General features: G+C 39.6%; 1 protein-coding gene across 3 annotated transcripts in view; it reads right to left on the reverse strand.

The window, feature by feature from the left end:
- TMTC4 (transmembrane O-mannosyltransferase targeting cadherins 4) overlaps positions 1–21,172 on the reverse strand; it is an 88,989-nt gene that overhangs the window by 64,764 nt on the left and 3,053 nt on the right. For all 3 annotated transcript variants that reach the window (XM_087937923.1, XM_087937921.1, XM_026708396.2), the window contains exons 2-4: positions 17,423–17,638; positions 2,431–2,546; positions 1,024–1,240 (exon numbers count right to left, since the gene is read on the reverse strand). In XM_087937923.1, coding sequence (XP_087794049.1) covers positions 1,024–1,240; positions 2,431–2,546; positions 17,423–17,584 — 495 coding nt within the window. In that variant the 5' untranslated portion in view covers positions 17,585–17,638. The remainder of the gene's footprint in view (positions 1–1,023; positions 1,241–2,430; positions 2,547–17,422; positions 17,639–21,172) is intronic.

Below are 21,172 nucleotides of genomic sequence, written 5' to 3' on the forward strand. Positions count from 1 at the left end.
AACCCCTCTGAGCAGAACCAATTTCAGATGTTGTAGTTGTCATTAAAAAACTACAAAAACAAACCATTTCATAGCAAGACATTGCTTCACATATGTAAGCGGCAGTCATAGACAAGACTAGATCAAACGTAAAGCCCCAAAGCATCTGACAGGATAAGCAGTGATAAACAAAATGGTGTCTCCAGACATCAACATAAGCAGACACCCATGGCTCCCTACCTTATCTCAGTTTTATGAAAAAAACCTAATCTTCTTTGGCATGTTCCAAATGTGAAATATTGCCCCCAAAATTGCTTAGTATGAACAATTCTTACCACCCAAAGACTACTCAACTAACAACTGAATTGTGGCATCAGATTAAGTCTCTGTTCAGAAGTGCAGGGAATGGCTATCCTCTTCGTATGATATGGGAAAATAACCATAGGCCTCCGGCTTCTATCCCAGTGTTAAAATCTGAATACCATAGTTCTTGTTTCTCAGAGACCCCTTTAAAGAAACAGATTGCAAGGATCTGCTTCTGTCTGAACCACATAAAGTAGATCATATGAACTGCTCCTGAGAAATTTGTTTCAAGAAAGACATTGGATATAACCAATGCAGCACATTTTGGGAGGTGTTTCGGTAGGAGATTGACTACCAAGGATTCATAAAAACTAGGGATTCTGCCATGCAACAAGTACTTACGCTTTCTCCTAGTGAAATGCTATCATAGATCTCCCCAATTATGGATACACCATGCTGTCTTTATGCCAATCAAGATACACTTTAAAAATAAATAATTATATAAGTTATCAGCATCTTTTGAAACCAAAATCTCTCTGAGGGATTAGTAATATACCAGAGATGTCAATGCAAAGGACATGAGCAAAGAGAAGTTGCAACATAAAATCAGGCATGTTGTATACAGACACACAGACAGAAGAGTGCATAAAAGACAGGTAATTTGCAAGCATACAAAAGATTAGATGATGGAACCCTAACGCTTCTGAGCGCTTCTCAACACCTGAGTCATTAGGTACTTACACATTCAGTGTGCACAGGATGTACGGCAAACAGCAAAGCCGCTAGGAAGGAGGATTTGGGGACAAAGTTGAGCCTTCTTCCTTTATTGGTGTAGTGCAGCCCACCCAATAATATTGAGAAGACATCAACAATTAAGACAGAAATAATACAATGGAGTATTATATTGATGATATGAAAGCCGAATGGGTGGAAGCCTCCAGCTAAAAGGTAATTAATCCTATACAAGGGAAGACAAAAAGAAAACAGTGAAGTTAAAAACAGGAATAAATGAAATTAGAATATGTTGAAATAATCCAAAAGAGTGCTTTATGTGTATGCACAGAGATGGCAGTGCCTGTGTAACTTGGTATAGAGGAGACATTGAAGGGAAGTGACAAACAGGGATGCAAAAGGCAAGCAACTTAACACTTGGCCTAGCAACTAGCACTCCTGTTTCTGAAGCATAAAAAAATAGGAAACAGGTTCTTCTCAATCCAGAAATAGAAGATCCCTTTTTAGAGTTTTTGGTTCTTTCTTTTTTTTCACATGCGTTCTCCTTTTCTTTTCGACTTCCCCAACCAGTGATTCAACCTGAGTTCCAGGATAGTTTCTAAACCTCTGTTAGTACCAGAGCAACATTAAAATAGTAGCAATCAAGAAGAATGGTTTGAAGTCAACTTAATGTGTAAACGGTAGACTACGTGTCCTGCACGCCAAAGTTCCCAAGTTTAATCCTAGGCAATTCCGAGTAGGAGTGGAAACCTTGCCCCCATTCAATATATAGTAACATGTCACATTGAGTGGAAATGCCCCTATTTATTTATGTTTATAAATAAATATCTAGCCTTTCTTTGTTAGATGCTTACATTGGAACTTATCCCATGACCGCCAGTCCATGGACTTGCAAAGGAAGGTTGGAGATTACTCACTTCTTCCTCAAGAGATTCTGAGTATGTGGATGCGACAGCAACTGTACTATAGTGGACCATATATTCCAATGAAAACCATAACACAATGGCAGCCCTTCCAGCCAAGAGAACAAGGCAAGCGCTAATGAAACTACATGTTGTGTTAAAAATGTTGCTAATATGGTTTGTGGAAGCAAGCACAGTATATTCAGGATTCTTAGTGATCTAGAAATGAGGCCCAAATTTTACTTATGAGATACTTCCAACTGTCCGTAACAGGAGAAGCTATTCTATACTAGGATGTTCATAGTTGAGGAACCCCAAATAATGGTCACATATTATAATCCACCAATAGATTATGCATCCAGATGGGAAAATCAACCTATATTTAAAACACTAAATGATACTTTATTTCACTAAATAGTCAGTATCTCAATTAATTTTATCCCCACTGATGACTCCAACTCCCCTCCCCACCCAAAGAAAGAAAACAATCTTAAGATAGCCTAAAATGTCTCACCTGAAAGTCAGTACAGTAAGTGGTCGATAAGATTTGTGGCTTGTATTGCTATTGAGTTTATTCCCCCAAAAATCATGATGCCACAGATCACCAAGTGGGGTTTCAGCCCTTAGATCCTGAAAGAAATGAGGCCCAAATTTAGGTGATCATCATGGCTCAGAATCTGAGCTCTAAAGCTCTAAAGCAAAAGAATTGTTCAGCTGAGATTGTGCCTAGATTGTGTATATAATCCTTTCCAATGATCAATCACTACTTTTGAGTTGGAACAACACTCTTTGAAACTTGTTTAATGACAAAAAAAAAAGATTCTGGAAAATGAGCAATTTCATTCTTATTTCAATGTCTGTAAAACATTTGGATAAGGTGGGGTAAAACACATTAGCATGCATCTGACAGGAAATTAAATAATGTGAAATAACTACTTGACAATTTCACATCATCAGGCAAGGAAGGCAAGTGCATTCCAACTTAAGAGAGCTGTATCCACGCAGCAGATCTCAGGCTTGACGAAAACTCTCTTTAGCAAGATGGCAGATAGACTGATTATGAGCCATCAAATTATTTTTGACTCCTAAAGATCAATCAATCAGAATAGAGCTGGAAGGGACCTTTGAGGTTGTTAGGGATACACCCTAGCAGAATGTGCACGGCAGTCAGGCAAAATATGTGAGATAAACGTTTTTTTTAGCTTACACTCAGTAAAACAGATACACTGTGCTAGTTAAATAGTTTATTCCAGTAAGAGTTTTAGCATAGTCAAACAGTCCATATATCATTAACTAGTTCAGTCCGTCGGGGGATTATTCAGTTGCAAAGTCCAGTGTCGAAAAAGAGGTCAGTAAACTTACAAATATCAGTCCAGTAATATATCTCCTCGCAGTAGAGATATGAAGAAGTCAAACCTCCTTTCTTCCTTCGACGTTCAAAAACTCAGCAGCAGGGAACACGCAGTTAGCAAACCATCAATCCAGCAGGTTCTCTTGCTCCCTCTTATGGCAGTTTCACAACCGCACCCAAAATTACATGCTTTGCAGTTTAAAGTGACACACACTTAAACTTACTATCATAGTTTATATATATTATTTTACCCAAACTACGTTAGGTAACCTTGTTATTCCTAACATAGGTCTTCTAGTCCAACCCTCTGCTCAAGCAGGAGACCTTATATCATTTCAGACAAGTGACTGTCCAGTTTTTCTTAACAACCTATAAGTGATGAACCACCTATAACCTCTGAAGGCAAGCTGCTCCACTGGTTAATTGTCCTCATTATTAGGAAGTTTCTCCTTAATTCCAAGTTGCTTTTTTCCTTAATTAATTTCCATCTATTGTTTCTTGTCTTGCCTTCTGGTACTTTGGAAAATAAATTGACCCTCTCTTCTTTATGGCAGCTCCTCAAATACTGCTATCATGTCACCCCTATTCCTTCTTTTCTCTAGACTGGCTATATACAACTCCTGCAACCATTCTTCATGTTTTTGTCTCCAGGCCCAGAATCATCTTAGTTTGCACTTTTTCCAATAATTATTAAATAATATATAACAATAATTATTAAATAATAATCATGGAAGTCACAAAATTACAGCAGGAAAGAAAGGAAATATTCTCATATTCTCTTTTTGAGGGAGATGGCTAGTTCAGAAATGTGCAATATAAATTTAAAAAATGTACCCCCCTTTAAAAAAAACCCCCACTATATACCATCATTTTCAGCCTGTTACAGTTTTGGAATAAATTTGGATAATCAAGCCTTCCCACAGAATTGCCATTATAAGCATATGGTAGTGGAAATTTTGAGTAGTTCGGGGAACCGGCAAATCCCACCTCTGACTGGCCCCACCCCAGTCTATTCTCTGCCTCCCGTGTCCCAGCTGATCAGCTGGGTCTTCTTTTGTTGCCCTGCACAGGAGAATGGAGCTGGAAAGCAGGTTAGTGGGGTGGGGAACAGAGGTGGTATTCAGCAGGTTCTGACCAGTTCTGGAGAACCGGTAGTGGAAATTCTGAGTAGTTTGGAGAACCGGCAAATACCACCTCTGACTGGAGATTTTACAGTATCCTTCCCCTGCCACGCCCACCAAGCCACACCCCACAGAACCGGTAGTAAAAAAATTTGAATCCCACCACTGTTTAACACCTTGGACACCTAGGGAGCACACTGCTCAACACAGAAAGGAAATGTATTATATAAAACAATAAAAAATATTTTTTTAAAAAAGAAGAGGCAACTGGACTTTCAATAATATTAACAGAAGCAACAGAGGAGAAAAAAACTATTAGGCATGATAATGTTTGTATCCATTGCCAAGGTGAGGTTATATACCTACCCAAATACATGCACACGCACATATACACACATGTATGTGAAAGAAAGAAGGGCTAACGATGTATTCCATCCTTTCAGGAATGCATTTTTACACATTGTTTTGCATCTAGGTTCATGAACCTCGAGTATCACTCTGCATAGCACACACATTTGGAGTTCTTCCATCCATTTGGTTGTCTTAGTTGACTGTACAAGAGGCAAGAACTAAGACTATGTATTGCCTTCAGGAGCAAAATCAGTTGTAGGAAACGAGAATGCATATCAGAGATAGGCAAGGTAGCATTTTCCAGGTGTTTGGGACTTCAAGTCCTTTGCCTCTCACCTTTTATGGCAAGTAGCAATAAACCATGAGTTGGAGTTCCAAACATCTACACAGGACATCCAGTTGTTTACCTACTGATACAGATATTCATTTGGCTATCAATCTCACTGAATGGCCTTTCCCTCCCAGTGTGGTTCATGTTACTACCAATACCTTGTTAAGTACTAGACAACTGTACAAAGCTAAACTAATCACTTTCCATGCTGGCTGGAAAATTCTGGGAGTTGAAGTCCACAGGTCTTAAAGTTGCAATGTTGGACATCCCTGATGTAGACATTGATCCAAGAAAACTTGAGAACATCCAAGCTCTCATCTACTACTGGGGTGACATAAAACCAGCAAGAAAGAACAGTACTGAGCAGCCGAGATGACATGTGAAAAAAGTAGGGATTCCATTATGGCCAACATATTGCCTTTTTGATACATCCCTTGCCCTACAAAAGATACCTCACAGCAAGAAGTTTAAGAACTACGTTAGATTTGATTTAATAATAATAAAATTAAATTATTAAATAAAATCCTTGTGACTATTCCCTGTGTATTTAATTATTTTCTTCTTTTGTTCTATTAAAATGATAATTACCTGCCACATTTGAAGGCATTCTGAAAGAGTGTCCAAGGTATGCCTGTAATATCTTATAATTAGCAATTGGGAGAAGGATGAAATAAATCAATTTGTTGAAATCCATGTTCTATATTTTAAAGCCTTAAAAAGTCTTCATAATTGTACAGCTCGATCCTCAGCATGTTTATTCAGAAGTGAGTCATAATTTAATCAATTTCTCTGATTAAATACTTCAGAGGTAGCAGGAACATATTAATATATTTGTTCTGCACTAATAGAAACTTTAGCAAAAATCAGCAGGCAGTCTCATTACATCCATAAGGCAGAATGCAAACAATAAGAAATTATTCATGCATGCTGCCCAAAGTATTACAACGCTCAGGAATAATGTATTCTTCAGCTTATATATCCATGGGCTTTTTTCTCTTTATCTTTAGTAAATACAAAAAACAGGCAAAGCAAACCAAAAGCTCAGAAAACAGTTTGAAATGAAATTCTGGCATCGGTGCAGTTTGTATTCTTGTTACTTTAAATAGGAGAAGGATTTTGCTTGGACAAATGAGACCATGATAAACCTCTGTAAAAATGCCTGATTCACTTTAAAAAAAACAACATGTAAGTGGAGTTCAATTAGCAAACATGGTCTAATCCACTCTGTCATTAGATTTTATTTTTAGTTAATGAGTGCCTTCATCAGGGCATGTTCAATCTTTCTGGGAGTTGATTTGACAGGAAGCCAACCAACAGTCTTATAATGCATTATAAGACATTGAATATAATATTCAATGTCTGGAATACTCTGACTGTGGTTTCTTCCCCAAACCCCAAAAACTTTAACCTTAGACTGTCTACTATTGATCTCACCCCTTTTCTAAGAGGTCTGTAGGGGGCGTGCATAAGCGCACAAAAGTGCCTACCGTCCCTGTCCTATTGTTTCTTTTTTTTATATATATATCTATCCATTTCATGAATTCATAACTATGTTTATACTTATACCTGTTATAATCACTTGACAAAATCAGATAAATAAAAATGCTTTAGAGACTAAAAATATCCATTGGCAAATCCACATTCAAGATCCAAAGATCGCTACAACAGATGGATTCTTTACAGTGTTTCTCAACCTTGGCTTTAAGATGTGTGACTTCAACTCTTCAATTTTAAGATGTGTGACTTCAACTCCCAGAGTTCCTCAGCCAACTATGCTTCTTTCCAGTATGTGTGTCAGATCTGCCATCAAACCGCTTCAGCCCTGCTTCGCTTTGCTTTGCTGGCAGCCTGACATAAAATGTGGGGAAGGGGAATGGGAAGATGGGGTGGGGGGAATGCCAGGAGCCAGAGGCACCATCGAGAGACAACGTTTGAAAGATCCAAGGACACAAGCCTGGGAACGGAACATGAAACGCCCATTTAAAGAAGTGCCAAAATGTGGAACTGTTACCAAAACATCAAATTCGAACCTTATGGGACAATCACCAAGATGACCAAGGGGGAAAATTACCAAGGCTGTGCAGGAAATCGTCAGATCTGGCTTCGCTACACTGAAACCCACTTGGCTTCAGTAAAAATAGATCTTTCACTACAAATGGAGTCGAGGGTCTTTCTTTTCTGCATATCCAAGCTGGACAGGCCTGATAATGTGTGCATAAAACTGCAGTTCTGTCTCTTAGATGGGCACTAGGAGCTGATAGCTAGAAGTAAGTATAAAGCACAGAACTTCAAACATGGGTATTTTGCAATGTTTAGCACTGGGTGAGAAGAGAATTTGTCAATGGGGAGGAGCATAGACTTAAAAATATGGCATTTTATAACACACGGAACTGTCTGGACCATACTTCTGTAAGAAAGTACAGTGTCAACTCATAAACAATTTTGTATACACGTCTTATAGTTGACAACAGAAAGAAGAGGGGGGGGTTTTCAAAGAGAAGGCAACAGTGTGGAATCGAAAGTACATTCCATTCATATTTTCTTCGAAGACTGATTAGATGGCTGAAGCTTCTGCCATGAAAAAATCTAATTGGAGAGCATGATTGATGACTCTTGGCTATGGACGTTTTTCATTGGATGATACACCCAGAGGGGTGGGTAGAAAAGCAGGATCAAGGGTGACAGTGAATTACGTATCTTGGAGTTGGCTACGCTGGACGTAGAATGGTAGCTTCAAATAAATCCTCTTTAGTTTTGGGAGTGTGGCTCAAGGCTCATAATTTAATTGGAGTAACTGCCAGAACCCTGACACACAGAGCACTATCCTGAAGTACACAATATAGGTTGTCCTTAATTTACAACAGTTCATTTAGTGACCATTCAAAGTTACGACGACATTGAAAAAAATGACTTATGATCGTTTTTCACACTTATGACTACTGCAGCATCCCCATGGTCACATGATCAAAATTTGGGGGCTTGGCCACTGGTTCATATTTATGACAACTGCACTGTTTTGGGGTCATGTGATCACATTTTGTGACCTTGAAAGAAGCAAGTCAATGGGGAAGCCAGAGTCACTTAACAACCATGTTCCTAACTTAACAACTGCAGTGATTCACTTAACTGTGGCAAGAAAGTTCGTAAAATGGGCAGCACTCACTTAACAAATATCTCACTTAGCAACAGAAATTTTGGGCTCAATTGTGGTCATAAGTCAAGGACTACCTGTACTTTTTCGTTCGCTGGCTGAGAGAAGTGTGCCATTCACTTAGATGCAGACTCTGTTCTTGATACATTTGTTAAATTTTGAATATGATCTAGGGCAGGGGTGTCAAACTCATGTCGTCACGGCATCATCACATGATGTATTGGGACTTTTTCCCCCCTTGCTAAACTGGGCATGGGCATGGCCAGCGCATGACGCATCCGTCTCGCGGGCTGGGAGTTTGACAGCCCTAATCTAGGGAGATAATAGGGAAACCTGCACAAGTTATGAAGAGCAATTGATTAGTTAGGTTCCTTTCTCTTGCAACCCTTGTTCCAATGCATATACTTTTAAGTATTTTCAAGATAAGGTTGAACAGGCTAGAGTTAAATCCTTAATAAATAAAACCATTTGACATCAGCCAACAATTTCAGAATATTTACAACAGAATTCCCTCTTCAGTTGTTTCCCTCAGTTGTGTACGAAGTGTATTTCAGGTGTGTACGATGCCACAACGCAAGCTTCATATTATAGGGCTTAGATTGGTTGCTGGAGTTTCTCAAACAACCTACAAGTTGTCACTTTGTGAAAGCTCATACATCTCAAAGCATGTAAGAATAGACTTGTGCCAATAAAAATGACATCAATCTTGCACCTGATTTACTGCTGCAAAGCTTTCTCCAACCTAACAACCAAGGAGTTGGTGTCAAGAGGTCAGGTCTTATGGATTTCCTGTCAGGAGTCCTATCCATTGAGTTTTGAAGAAGATTACGCTCACCTAATTGACCACAGAGTTATATATCTGATCTGACAATGTTGTCCTATATCGCATCTATCATTACAGACCAGCATGACTCTCTTTCCTTGGCAGTGGGTCTTAAAACTTTTATTAAAAAAATTTCTGCAGCTCTGCTACATGAAGCTTCTGATGCCAGGTAATTAAATGGTGCCAATTCTGTTGAAACAACGATGGTATTCCTAGTGCCTATCATGTTCTATCATATTCTTATTTTTAAAAATTATCATTCCTGTACTCTGGACATTTGATGCCAACTAGTTTCTTACTGCAATCTTGAATGGTCCCTGATGTGATAAAATGTTGGCCTTTCCAGAGTAATAACGGTAGGAAGGAGAGCCAATGGTAGAAGGAGTCCTCTTCCCTCTTCATACGTAGGTACCCCCAAACACAGTAATACAACTTCTAGGCAATGTACTACTGTAATTAATACTCAAGCATTCTTTATTGCTAGAGCATCAGAAAAATTATGTATGTATTGAGAAGAAGGCGGAGCCTCCTCGCCGACCAATGGTAGATTGCAGCTCTCTGTGACTATCATTCGTGCTCTTTCGTTGGAGAGCCCCAATCACTTTGATTAGGGGCTGAAACTGCCTTGGAGGGGCAGCGGAATAAGAGGAAGCAGCAAGCCTGATTGTGGGGAGCCGCATCTCCCCCCCAGCTTGTTTTTTTTTTTCCTCCCGAAGACGACTGCAGAGGTGGTCTAAAATGGCCACCCCGAAGAGGAAGACTCAGCTGGACTAAGATTTGTGCAGGAGGGAAGAAAGAGGAGGATAACATCTGAACTGGGACAACTGGGTAATATAACTAAACAAAAGTACTCCATGATTAAGGTAACAGAATTTTTAAGAAAAAAAAACCTGAGCGGCAAAATTACAAAGGGACAGAGAAAAAAAAATATTTTTGACAGCTAAATGGGGCTTCGAACCAAGAAAGGAAGAAGCTGGAATTAAAGATTTAATAAAATTGGACTATAATAATTTGGGAATAAACAAGTATAAAACTAAAGCTGGACTTAAGATTGTTAAAGAATAATAATAACAAAATTTACAAATTGGAAACTGGACTGTGCTGGAATATTGAGGTTAAAATATTGAGCTTAAATAAAAAAATAGGGGAAAAAGGTGAAGACTTTGTATAATGGACAGTGTCACCTTTTGATAAAAATTTGGCTCAAATAAAAGAGAAAGCATCCTGTTTTTAAATGAACTGGTGTGGATATAACATTACAGAAATATTGAAACAAAGTAAGAATTTTAGAAAGTGAAAGCAGAACCAGAATAAAGGAAAAAGCAAGGAAAGATTGTGGGACTGATTGACGTTTTTGGTATAAACCCTGGACTGGAATAACTGAGAACCTTAAAAAAACTGAAAGAAGAAAGAAGGAAAGTAAAAGTGGTTTCTTTTTGTGGACTTTAATGATCATAAAATATAAGAATGATGATATCTCTTCGGGAATTAAAAATGGAACTTAAAAATATGAGAGAATTACTACAGGAGAGAGGCGAATCACTTTGCTCTGTGCTAGAAAAAATGGAAATGGCGATTGAAGAACAAGAAGAAAGATTTTCAGAGGAGGAGGAATCGACTCAAGGAGAAGACATTTTAAATAGACAATTAACACAAAGAACGCTACAAAGAAGTGGGGAAAGAAGGAAGGTTAAAAAGTTGAGACTTAAGAAGGCAATTAAAAGAGGGAATACCTGTCAAGTCAGGAAAGGCAGGAAGATTCAGCAGAAAAGGGGAAAGGAAGATATTAAGAAAGAGAGGGATATAAACTGGAATGAGAAAAGATATGGGGAAAAGAGGGGGAGGAGAAGCCTTAAGAAACAGGCATGTGAAAGAAAGAAACACAGAACTAGTAAAATGCTGAAAAGAAATTTTTTTTTCAGAGATAATGGTTGATGAATTAAAAAGGGGGTTCTGCAGGGTGAAAAGGGGTAATAAGAATATTTCTGCAATTAAAAATATTTAGAAAATAGGGTAATATAGATACTGATAACTCTTATTAAAGGGGAGAAAATATGCTATGAATCCAATTGAAAAGATGTAATGATTAATGGTTTATTGGGAATTAAGATGAGGGAATAAAGGTATATTCTAATCATTAAGGTGTCACACTCAAAATAGTAAAAGAGGGGAAACCTATACTTGTTCTTTTTTCTTTGTGTGTGTGTGTGTGTGTGTGTGTGTTAAAACTTGTATTAATCTAGAATTCATAAAAAAAATTCCTCCACTGGTTAAATACTAGCGATGTTCTGGCTATCTCTCCTCCTGTCAATTTCTTTGTAAACCAGAGGGAATGGTGGGATCACCGAGAAGAGAGAGGTCTCGTGGGCATTGTTTGATCCAAGACCTCAGCCGCCCCCTTATTCCAAGTGACAATCAAGGCTTCAGATGGATCTTATAGCAGAACAACAGGAACAACATCAGCTCCCTCTAAAAGTCATCTGGGTTCATCAGTTTCAGGAACAAAACAATATAATGGGTATTGCCTCCCTGCAGTGGATGGTGCCACTGGAGAATGCCATGGAAATTAGGGGTTGATCTGACTATAACAAAGAAGACACCAAGAGCTTGCCCATTTCACATCACATAGCCAATGCTCTGACAGAAAAACTGGATCCAAGTATGACCACTGTCCCATTTCAGGCTCTGAATGACCCAGGATAGGCCCATGGTCATCATGTTAGCCATGAACTTCAAAGCCAGCTCAGACCTCACTCCTAGAGAAGGAAGATTAAAGTCCTCCAGAACCATAAATCTGGGGAACTCAACTATCAGCCCAGAAATGGAGTCAAGGAATTCAAGTAGGGATATTATATGCAGGCTGGTACAACAGCTACACTCCAAACTGATCCCTAGAGACCAACTTGGTGCAATGCTGTGAAGGAATTAATTACTGGATGACAATCACCACATCCACACCCCTGACACCCCTGGAGTCTCAGCTAATGCCACATGCCAAATCTCATTCGGCATATTTCTGAAAAAGCTAACATTTCCATTCCTGGACCTAATCAAGTCTTATAATACATGCCAGGTCTGCCCTCTCATCAATGATTAAATAGCTGATGAGGGAAACCTTATTACAGACCAACCTGGTCTCAGTAGAAGTGGATTGGGCCACTGATGGTCTACAGACAGAACAGAGTTTAAGTCAGAGGTCTTCAAACTTGATAGCTTTAAGACTTGTGGACTTCAACTCCCAGAATTTCTCCTTCAGTCATGTTAGCTCAGGAATTTGGGGAGTTGAAGTCCACAAGTCTTAAACTTGCCAAGTTTGAAGACCCTTAGTTTTAGGAGTCAAATGTAAAACCAGACAATGGTTCCACATTCTGAGAGTGGTTCACTCCCTGTCTCTCACCATCCGTCTCCATGTACACCACCACCAAGATCCCCAAAACCAAGTCCACCAAGACCAATGGTTGGGAACCTTCCATTTTCCTCACCAGACATCCTTGGAAAGGAAATTGGGCACTTGAAGGTACTAAAGCTTCACCAGTAATCAGATCCATCAGGGTACCCAGTTCCCACCTCATACTCACACACCTTGGCCTATTCATCATAGGACTCCATGAACAGATAGAGCGTCCTTCTTCCTTAGGGCTACCCAGAGGGTAGACAAGGTGATATCTGTGGGGAAAGGGGGCCCATAGTATCCTGTACCTTACTATAGCTCTCACCTGCCCAGCTACCACTCAAATTCTTGAGCCTCAATGGCCAACAAAAGCATAGATGCATAGGAAGGGACCAAGCAACGGGGAAGGACTCCAGCAGTACAGCCTCAATGGAAGCCCCAGCAGTAGCCAAAAAAGTGTCCAACAGTAGCACCCATCCAAAGATACTCTCGCAAAAGCATCTAGCAGCATCCTGCTCCTCTGAAAATACGAAACCGCCTGCTTCTCTGGAAAACAGACTGGGAGCTGGAGCCCGATTAAAAAAAAACGCTGCCAGGTCCAGAAGGCAATACCAAACATGATTTGCAAAATGTTCCCTCAAAAACACTGCATAACACCATAAACTGGGCAGTGCAGTAAAGGAGTAAGCATGGCCAGAATGCTGTACTCTAGTTCAATTCAGCTTGCTTCCAACCTCTGTTCTGAACAGTCGTCTCCCTCCAAGAAAGAGCTTTAATCAAACAACCAATGCACAAGTATCTACAAACACTCATGAGGACAATAGCTCTCTCTCTTTCCGCCATCTTAACTGAAAACTGGTCACGTCTGGGTCCTGACTAGGAAATCTAACCCATCTTAATATTATTTGTGCCAAAAAAACCCAAAACCCACTACACTTCCATCTGCAACAACAGCTGGCTACCAGTTCAGCCAGATGTGGCTTCAGCTTTCCTGAAATTTGTGGCGCCTTTGTGACAGGAGGTGATAGAAATCCTTAGAGTGACAATGAAAATTGGCATACGGATAACTGTGGAGCAGGAGATCTGACAGCCACATCACCTTGGCATTCAATCTCGGCTGACAATTTTTACATCACATCAGAACACTCAGAACATATGCTTTAGAAGCAGTTGTGTGAATCTGACTTAACAAAAAACAAACAAGTCACAAGAGGCCAAGAATCCTGGGAATACATTCGTCTAAAACTGTACTCTTATTATACGGAGTCTATAATGGAAAAAAAAAATCCTGTTTTCCTTTCAGCTTGACTTAGCACACATTCATTAGACAAATTATGTGCATATGATTCTGTTGGATCAGAATCTCCACACTTGATTTTCAACAGCAGTCTTTGCGTTGCAGGCTGTAACATTTGGCAAAAGACGCATTGTTCTAATTAACACATGTTCCGAGAGAGGCACTCTGCCTCAAATGTTTTATTTGATCAAATGTTTGCCTTTCTACACGCACCAAAGATAAATCATTGCTCCATGTTTTAAAACAAGACAAAACAGAGAGATGTTTATATGCGCTAGGAAGCCTCTGGAAGACTGTTTGAACTCCATGAAATCCAGTGACAGCTGGCATCACAATGCAGAGAATGGCCTGCGGGAATAAACATTGGCTGCTGTCGAAGAGAAAGAACAAGAGCTAATTTGCTGGTGGAGAAATCAAGATGGCTGAGACAATTTTCAGGGCCCAAGTAGGCAAGGTGCTGTTTCTGGGCTTCTCAAGGAAAGGAAGCTACACAGGTAGTCTTTGTTTAAGGATCACCAGCAAATACAATGAAGCAGCCAGTAGGAAGTTGTGGTTATGTGAGGTCCCACTGTGCAATCCTTGATTTAAAATGGCAACCGGGACTTTTGGGACTGCTGTCGCTAAACAGCATGGTCATTTTTTTAAAATTTACAACCAAACCCATTAACAATAGTGTCCCAATTAATGGAGTTTAATCAAATATCTTTATTATGGTCATTGACTAGCCCGTGATGGTGAACCGATGGCACGCATGCCAGAGGTGGCACACAGAGCACTCTCTATAGGCATGTGAGTCATTGCCCTAGCTCAGCTCTGCTGCGCATGCACACGCGTGTCTGACAGTCTTTGGGTCCATGCCACGCATGTGCGAGGCCGGGTGAACACATGGGGGGGTGAGCGCTTGCACGGGGCATGCACAGCCCCCCCCGTGCATGCGTGGACAGTTGCATGCGCATGTGTGGGGGCATGGGGGTTGCGCACGCATGCGCAAGGAATGGGCAGGGTGCATGCATGTTGCATTTTGGGGATGTGTGTGCCGAAAAGGTTAGCCATCACTGGACTAGGCCTTAAAGGAAGTCTGTTTTTTTTATCTATAGGTACCTCATCAAACTGAACAGGATCTTTTCTTAATCTCCTATACTCTGAAGTGATTTAGAAAGGATATGTTGGTAAAATGAAATCAGTGGCAGCTCCAAATTTTGGGGGGTTTGGTGGTCAGAGAAGAAAGTCAGAGGCAGGTAGACTTCACTCAGTCAGGCTTCTTTTCAGAATACTTGGATGGTTGACTCAAATAATCTCTTTCAAAAATATTTGGCAACAGAACCAAACAACTCCCTCCCTGAAGGCTGATCTACCCCATGCTGACCATGGCTGTCCTTCCAATCCCTCCTTAGGGAACATGAGAGAAGAAGGACGTTTGTGCTCTCTCAGTGGCCACTGTGACTTTAAAACTGGAGCTCCAATGTATCTAGAAAGGAGACGAGGTTTTGATCATGTGGCCACTATCTCAACTTTTGATTCCTCTCCCAAAGAGGAATGGACAGTGGATAACTTGCAAAAACATGGACCTCAGAATGTGCCCGCCCCATCCTAAAATTAATTCCTGGAAAAAATTATTGAAGCCACTTCTTTTCTCCTTCTTTATGAAAAGACAATGCATACTTGCATTTTTTTTTCTTCTCTTAGCTACTTCAGGGGCTTGAAAACACAGAAAATTAGCAGATTATATTCTTAATTTATTTCTAGCTTTCAAAATTAAGTTGTGATGGAAGATTAAGCAAAGGATCTGAAATCAAGTTCCAAGCTCAACTTTAGGACTATTTCACATAGTACAAATAGTCCTTGACTTATGACTTGAAGTTATGATGGAATCCTCTCCCCCGCCAAAAAGGTATTAATTATTCAGTTTCGAAATTATGATGCCCCCCTCACCTCCAGTTATGTGACTGCATTTTCAGTGCTTGGCAGCTGAGCCTCATCTACAACTATTCGCACTGTTCCTCGATTCCGTTATATAATTTCCCCCAAAATAGAACACTGCAAACAATGATTCACTTAGCAACCACTTTACAACTGGTGTTCGCTAATGACCACTGCAAAAAACTTTGGGTTGATTACATTGTACAACTGTCAAGACTTATGACCACAATTGCCAGGTTCCATTATGGTTATAAATCGAGGATTACCTATATACTAAAAATATACTTTCACCATTATGGATGAATCAGAAATACAAAGACAGTACAGGTAGTCCTCGACTTACAACAGTTCATTTAGTGACAGTTCAAAGTTATAACGCCACTGAAAAGAGTGACTTATGACTGTTTTTCCACAAATATGACCGTTGTAGCATCCCTGCAATCACATGATCAACATTCAGATGCTTGGCAACTGGTTCATATTTATGACGGCTGCCGTGTCCTGCCTGGGATCATGTGATCAACTTTTGCGACCTTCTGACAAGCAAAGTCAATGGAAAAGCCAGATTCACTTAACCGTCGTGTTATTAACTTCACAAATGCAACAATTCACTCAAGGGTGGGATGCAAATATTTTTACTACCGGTTCTGTGGGCCTGGCTAGGTGGGTGTTACTAGGCGGGCGTGGCCATGTGACTGGATGGGCATGGCTTCTTTTTTTGCAGGCCCCCCTCCTTTTGCTTCCGGGAAGCCGCCTGGGAGGCCATTTTTGCTCCCAGGAAGCTTCCCTGAGGCCCAGCTGTGCCGGGATCCCCCTCGCTGTCTTACTGCTTCGCCCAGGCGGCTTCCCTGAGGCCCAGAAGGCAAAAAATGGAGTGCCCCCGGCACACATACATACACCCCGGCACACCCCTTTTTGCCTCCTGGGCCTCAGGGAAGCCTCCTGGGCGAAACAGTAAGACAGCGAGGGGGATCCCAGTACAGCTGATCGTCAGAACAGCTGGTTTACTACCGGTTCTCCAGAACCGGGCCAAACCAGTAGAATACCACCACTGGATTCACTTAATAACTGTGTCAAGAAAAGTTGTAAAATGGGGTAAACTCAATTAACCAATGCTTCACTTAGCAATATTAATTTCTGGCTCAACTGTGGTCATAACGTGAAGACTACCTATACCAGTCCTGGTCTTCTTATGCATATATTATCCTTATGACACGCACATCTTTACATCGTTTGTAAAAAGTTTGTAGACCTACAAATTAGGTTTCAGATGAATCATTTAACTGATACAAATATACACAACAGGAAAACAAAGAAAGAAATATAATATACATAAAACCTACTACAAAACCTGAATCTGAATGAGTTGAACAAAGTATATTTGCACCACAGTTCCTTCTTTTTTCATCCCAACAACCGAATGCAAAAATGACCCTATTTTGAAGCAACTCTGATTTGTGAAAGTATACCACAAATATACTATTATTTGCCATATTTGTCTTCCTAGATAACAGAACTTCAAGTACTATTTTCAGACTGCTGATGCAATGTAAAAACACAGTTTTAACTTCTTTAAGGCATTTTCTTTTGTATTTTTTCAAATTTATACTGTAAATAAGTTACATTATATTCAAATGTGCTTTTTAATTAATCAGAGATGCAGTCTAAATCTGCTTAAAAGGTTTTCATCTGATTAATGTAACCAATTATCGGAAGCACGAGTAAAACTGCATCCCTTTTTAATTCTATTTACAACAATACATCACTAACCTTATTGTTGATTATAGCTTCAGAGTCATCAAAGACAAAATCTCCATCGTAGCTGTTCACAAAGCAGATAATGGAAAAAAGTCCCACAATGGTTTTGGCCCAATATGGTGGAAGGGTCAGGAGTGGTATATCGTGGTCCAGGTTAACTTCTCCCTGCGCCATTCTGCACACTTCTGGTTAAGAATGTGGAGTACCAACATTATGCTGGTTGTGAATCTAAAAGACATACGAAATAAATGCATAAAGAACCAACTCAGCCCTGAGCTACAAATACTCTCTTCTATCTGAGGCAAACTCAACTTGACCCATTTTTTAATGTGTATTTACTAACACATAAAAATATTTCGCTGTCCACTTGTTAACACCCATGGATGGTACATCATTTGTGACATATTGGTAGTTGGAGGAGAGGGGGCTGTATGAGGAGAAAATAAAATAAAAACTCCTTTCATTATTATAAAAAATCTTTTTCAGCTGTATATAAAAGTGTAGTTTAAATGTCTTTGATACTCACTAAGGATGTAATAAGCAACAGCCTGAGTAAGTTATTGTAAATATTCTGTTTTTAAACGACTACTTGGCAAGTGTCTGCATCCAATACTTTAAGATTCTGGAACTCAAAACCTATTTTCTATAAACCTAAATTATTTTTTTAAACAAAGATGATGTAGATGACTGCCTATCTTAAATACAGGTAGTCCCCAACATACAACCACAATTGAGCCCAAAATTTTTGTTGTTAATTGGAACATTTGTGAAGTAAACTTTGCCCCTATTTTATGATCTTTTGTGCCACAGATGTTAAGTTGGTAACATGGCTGTTAAGTAAATCTGCCTTCCCCACTGAATATGCTTGCCAGAAGGCCGCAAAAGGTGAACATATGACCCTGAGACACTACAGCTGTCATAAATATGAGTCAGTTGTCAAGCATCTGAATTTTGATCACATGACTACAGGGATGCTGAAGTGGTTATAAGTGTGAAAAATGGTCATAAGTCACTTTTTTCAATGCTGTTGTAACTTTGAACAGTCAAAGTTGAATGAACTGTTGTATGTTGAGGACTACCTGTAATACAATTGTGTGGCCAGGAGTGGAAATACTACAGTTGCATGTCATCAATGTAGTGATATTTCACCCTGTGCTGACAGATGACCTCATTCAGAAGTTCCATGCAGATGTTAAATAGAAATGAGAAATGAGTAGAGACACTGGACACAAGAAGTCCCAAAAGTGATGGCTTCTTAGGTGAGAAGCGAAACATCTTCAAAGAAAAACCAGAAAGTCCAGTTGCCTCTTGAAAAAGCATCTTTGGGCAACCATGACATGGATGACTGAGAATCTTCATCCACACAAGAAGGTCTAGGGTTGGGCCTTTTCTCCCCTATCAATATTGAAAGAGGAAAGCCACTATAATGGCGGTTCTATTCTCAATTCCTGAAGCCAATTCCAGAAGAATATTATGGTTGATGGTATCAAAGGCTGCTGACATTTTGGAAGGCAAAAATGGACATGGGCCCCCTCCTTGAGACCAGCAAAGGTAACCCACAAACATGAACAATGCTATCTCAGGATTGTAAGCAAGCCTGAAATCTTATTGAAAAAGGTCCAGCATGATCTTTCTAAGATCCTACAACAAGAACAGAAATCCTGTGGCCCTTCAAATTTTGCTAAACTAGAACTTGACACTCGTGATCAAATATGTCGACTGAGAGTACAATCCACATCTGAAGAACTGTAAATTCCTCAGAGAGTAAAGAGAGAGTAGAAAGTAAAGAGAATGACCTTGATGGAGACAACCATTACCAAAGCAACAAGGAAGAAAATATTGTTTAAGTCCAGACAATAAAAGAGGAATGCAAAAAACGGCTTAGACAACACTTTCCTGAGTTGTTTTTCTTCCATTAACAGCTTATTTATTCCTTTATGTAAGTAGTGTTGTCATTGTTTTTAAGAGTGTTATTATGCCGATACAAGCAGATTTTATGCTAACTTAGAATGATAAGTTATTTTTATGATATTGAATGAACTTAGGCTACAGTTCTTCATCACCTTAACTGAGAGTAAATTCCTTTGAACTGTTACTTCTAAAAGCCTTTTTAGATATCTGAATACAATTCATTTTACTAGAATTTTGTCACGGAGGGTAACATGGTTAAAAACAAGCAGGTTCTTCAAAACCTCTAGCACATATGCTCTTGAGACTAATTTGCATCTCTTTTCAATTTTTATCCTGTTAATATCTAGTTTCCTTTTCTCCTTCCAAGCAACTTTTAAGCAAATCTATCATCCAACCAACATATGCTTCTTTCCTCGTCCGTATTCTCATCTTTCCTCCCAAACTCTAACTGAATTAACTAACAGTGACTTCATTCACAGAATGATGGAAAATAAAATGTCTGCTTTTGTAGGAGGGCTAGTATGGAATAGTATGGTATACAAAAGATGGAAAGAACTTGACAATACAAAAGCATCAAGAATGACAGTACATTAGTGTGGACAACAAAGAGAGCAGCAAATTCTGCTAACCCAGATTTTCAGTGCGGCTTTGAGGAATCCCAAAGATCTCTTTCAAGCTAGGTCCCAAAGGCTGCAAATTTATGAATGGCTGGAAATTTGGAAGCTTTGGTCTTCATCCGGGTATTTCAGAATGAAATCTTCCTTACTGTTCCTTTCCATCACTAGCAGAGAATTCTTAATTTTCAATAGAAGAGATTACATGTAGTGGAAGATTGAATTGTCAAAGTCATTGGTAGATTCTGAGCTTGGTTGTTTCATTATCCAACCAGGTAATAACTGGGTGACCTGGTGGAATGAAGAATTGTCAAGTAGACCGACTCTTTGCTAATTCCTCTCTGGACAAGGAGAGGATGTGAGAGTCTCCACAAGTGCTCCAGACAGTTGCTCTTCACAAGGAGTTGCAAGACAACAGATTCCAGTGGGTTTAGAAGGGTCTAGAATAGGAATCCCCAACCTGTGGGCTGCAGCCCACTAAAGGGCCACGGACTCTTGGCCACCAGGCTGCATAAGTAGTTAGCCAATGCATGTGCGCACATCTCCTTTGCACTAGCATCACGAGTGCTGCACAGGTGCTACCCATTGCAGCCCTCTTCACATGTGTGCATGCATGCATAAAGGTACCTCTTCCCCTTCCAGGCCGCCAATCCAGAAAGGTTGGGGAACTCTAGAATAATGAGCTGCAGACACAAGGGTGAGTCTACTTCATCAACCCACCATGGCTATAAATAAAGAGAAAGAACACTTAAATTTGACTTACTAATTTAGAATGGGCCATTATATTTTAATATTAAAAAAACCTGAAGAATAGACTGTTCAAAAGATGTCATGGAAGAAGAACCAGTTTTATTGGATAAGACAGGGACTGATCTGAAAGTAGAAAGCAGGTTTAAAAAATATAGCTTATAAAGAATGACATGGAAAACATGCTAAACTAGACATACAAGAGAAATCACCTTAAGTCTTAATAGATGTCATTAGACAAGAGATACACAAATAACAAACTAAGAGAGAGACCTGGGTAATTTTCTGAGAAGGAACAAATAAAAATAAAAATAAATCAAGTTCTAGGATATTATTTGAAGGGATTAAAGATCAAGACAATTAAAAGTGACCAGAATATAAAGTTGGTTTATTTGATCAAAGATAAAATATTGTTATTTCTGGTAACCCTTAATGGACTTTTGCTGATCAGAACTGAAATGATGAGGTTTCAAGGATTTGTTTATAGGTA

The sequence above is a fragment of the Pseudonaja textilis genome, chromosome 8, assembly GCF_049901715.1.
Source record: "Pseudonaja textilis isolate UNSWEBS1 chromosome 8, rPseTex1.2, whole genome shotgun sequence".
NCBI classification, from domain to species: domain Eukaryota; kingdom Metazoa; phylum Chordata; class Lepidosauria; order Squamata; family Elapidae; genus Pseudonaja; species Pseudonaja textilis.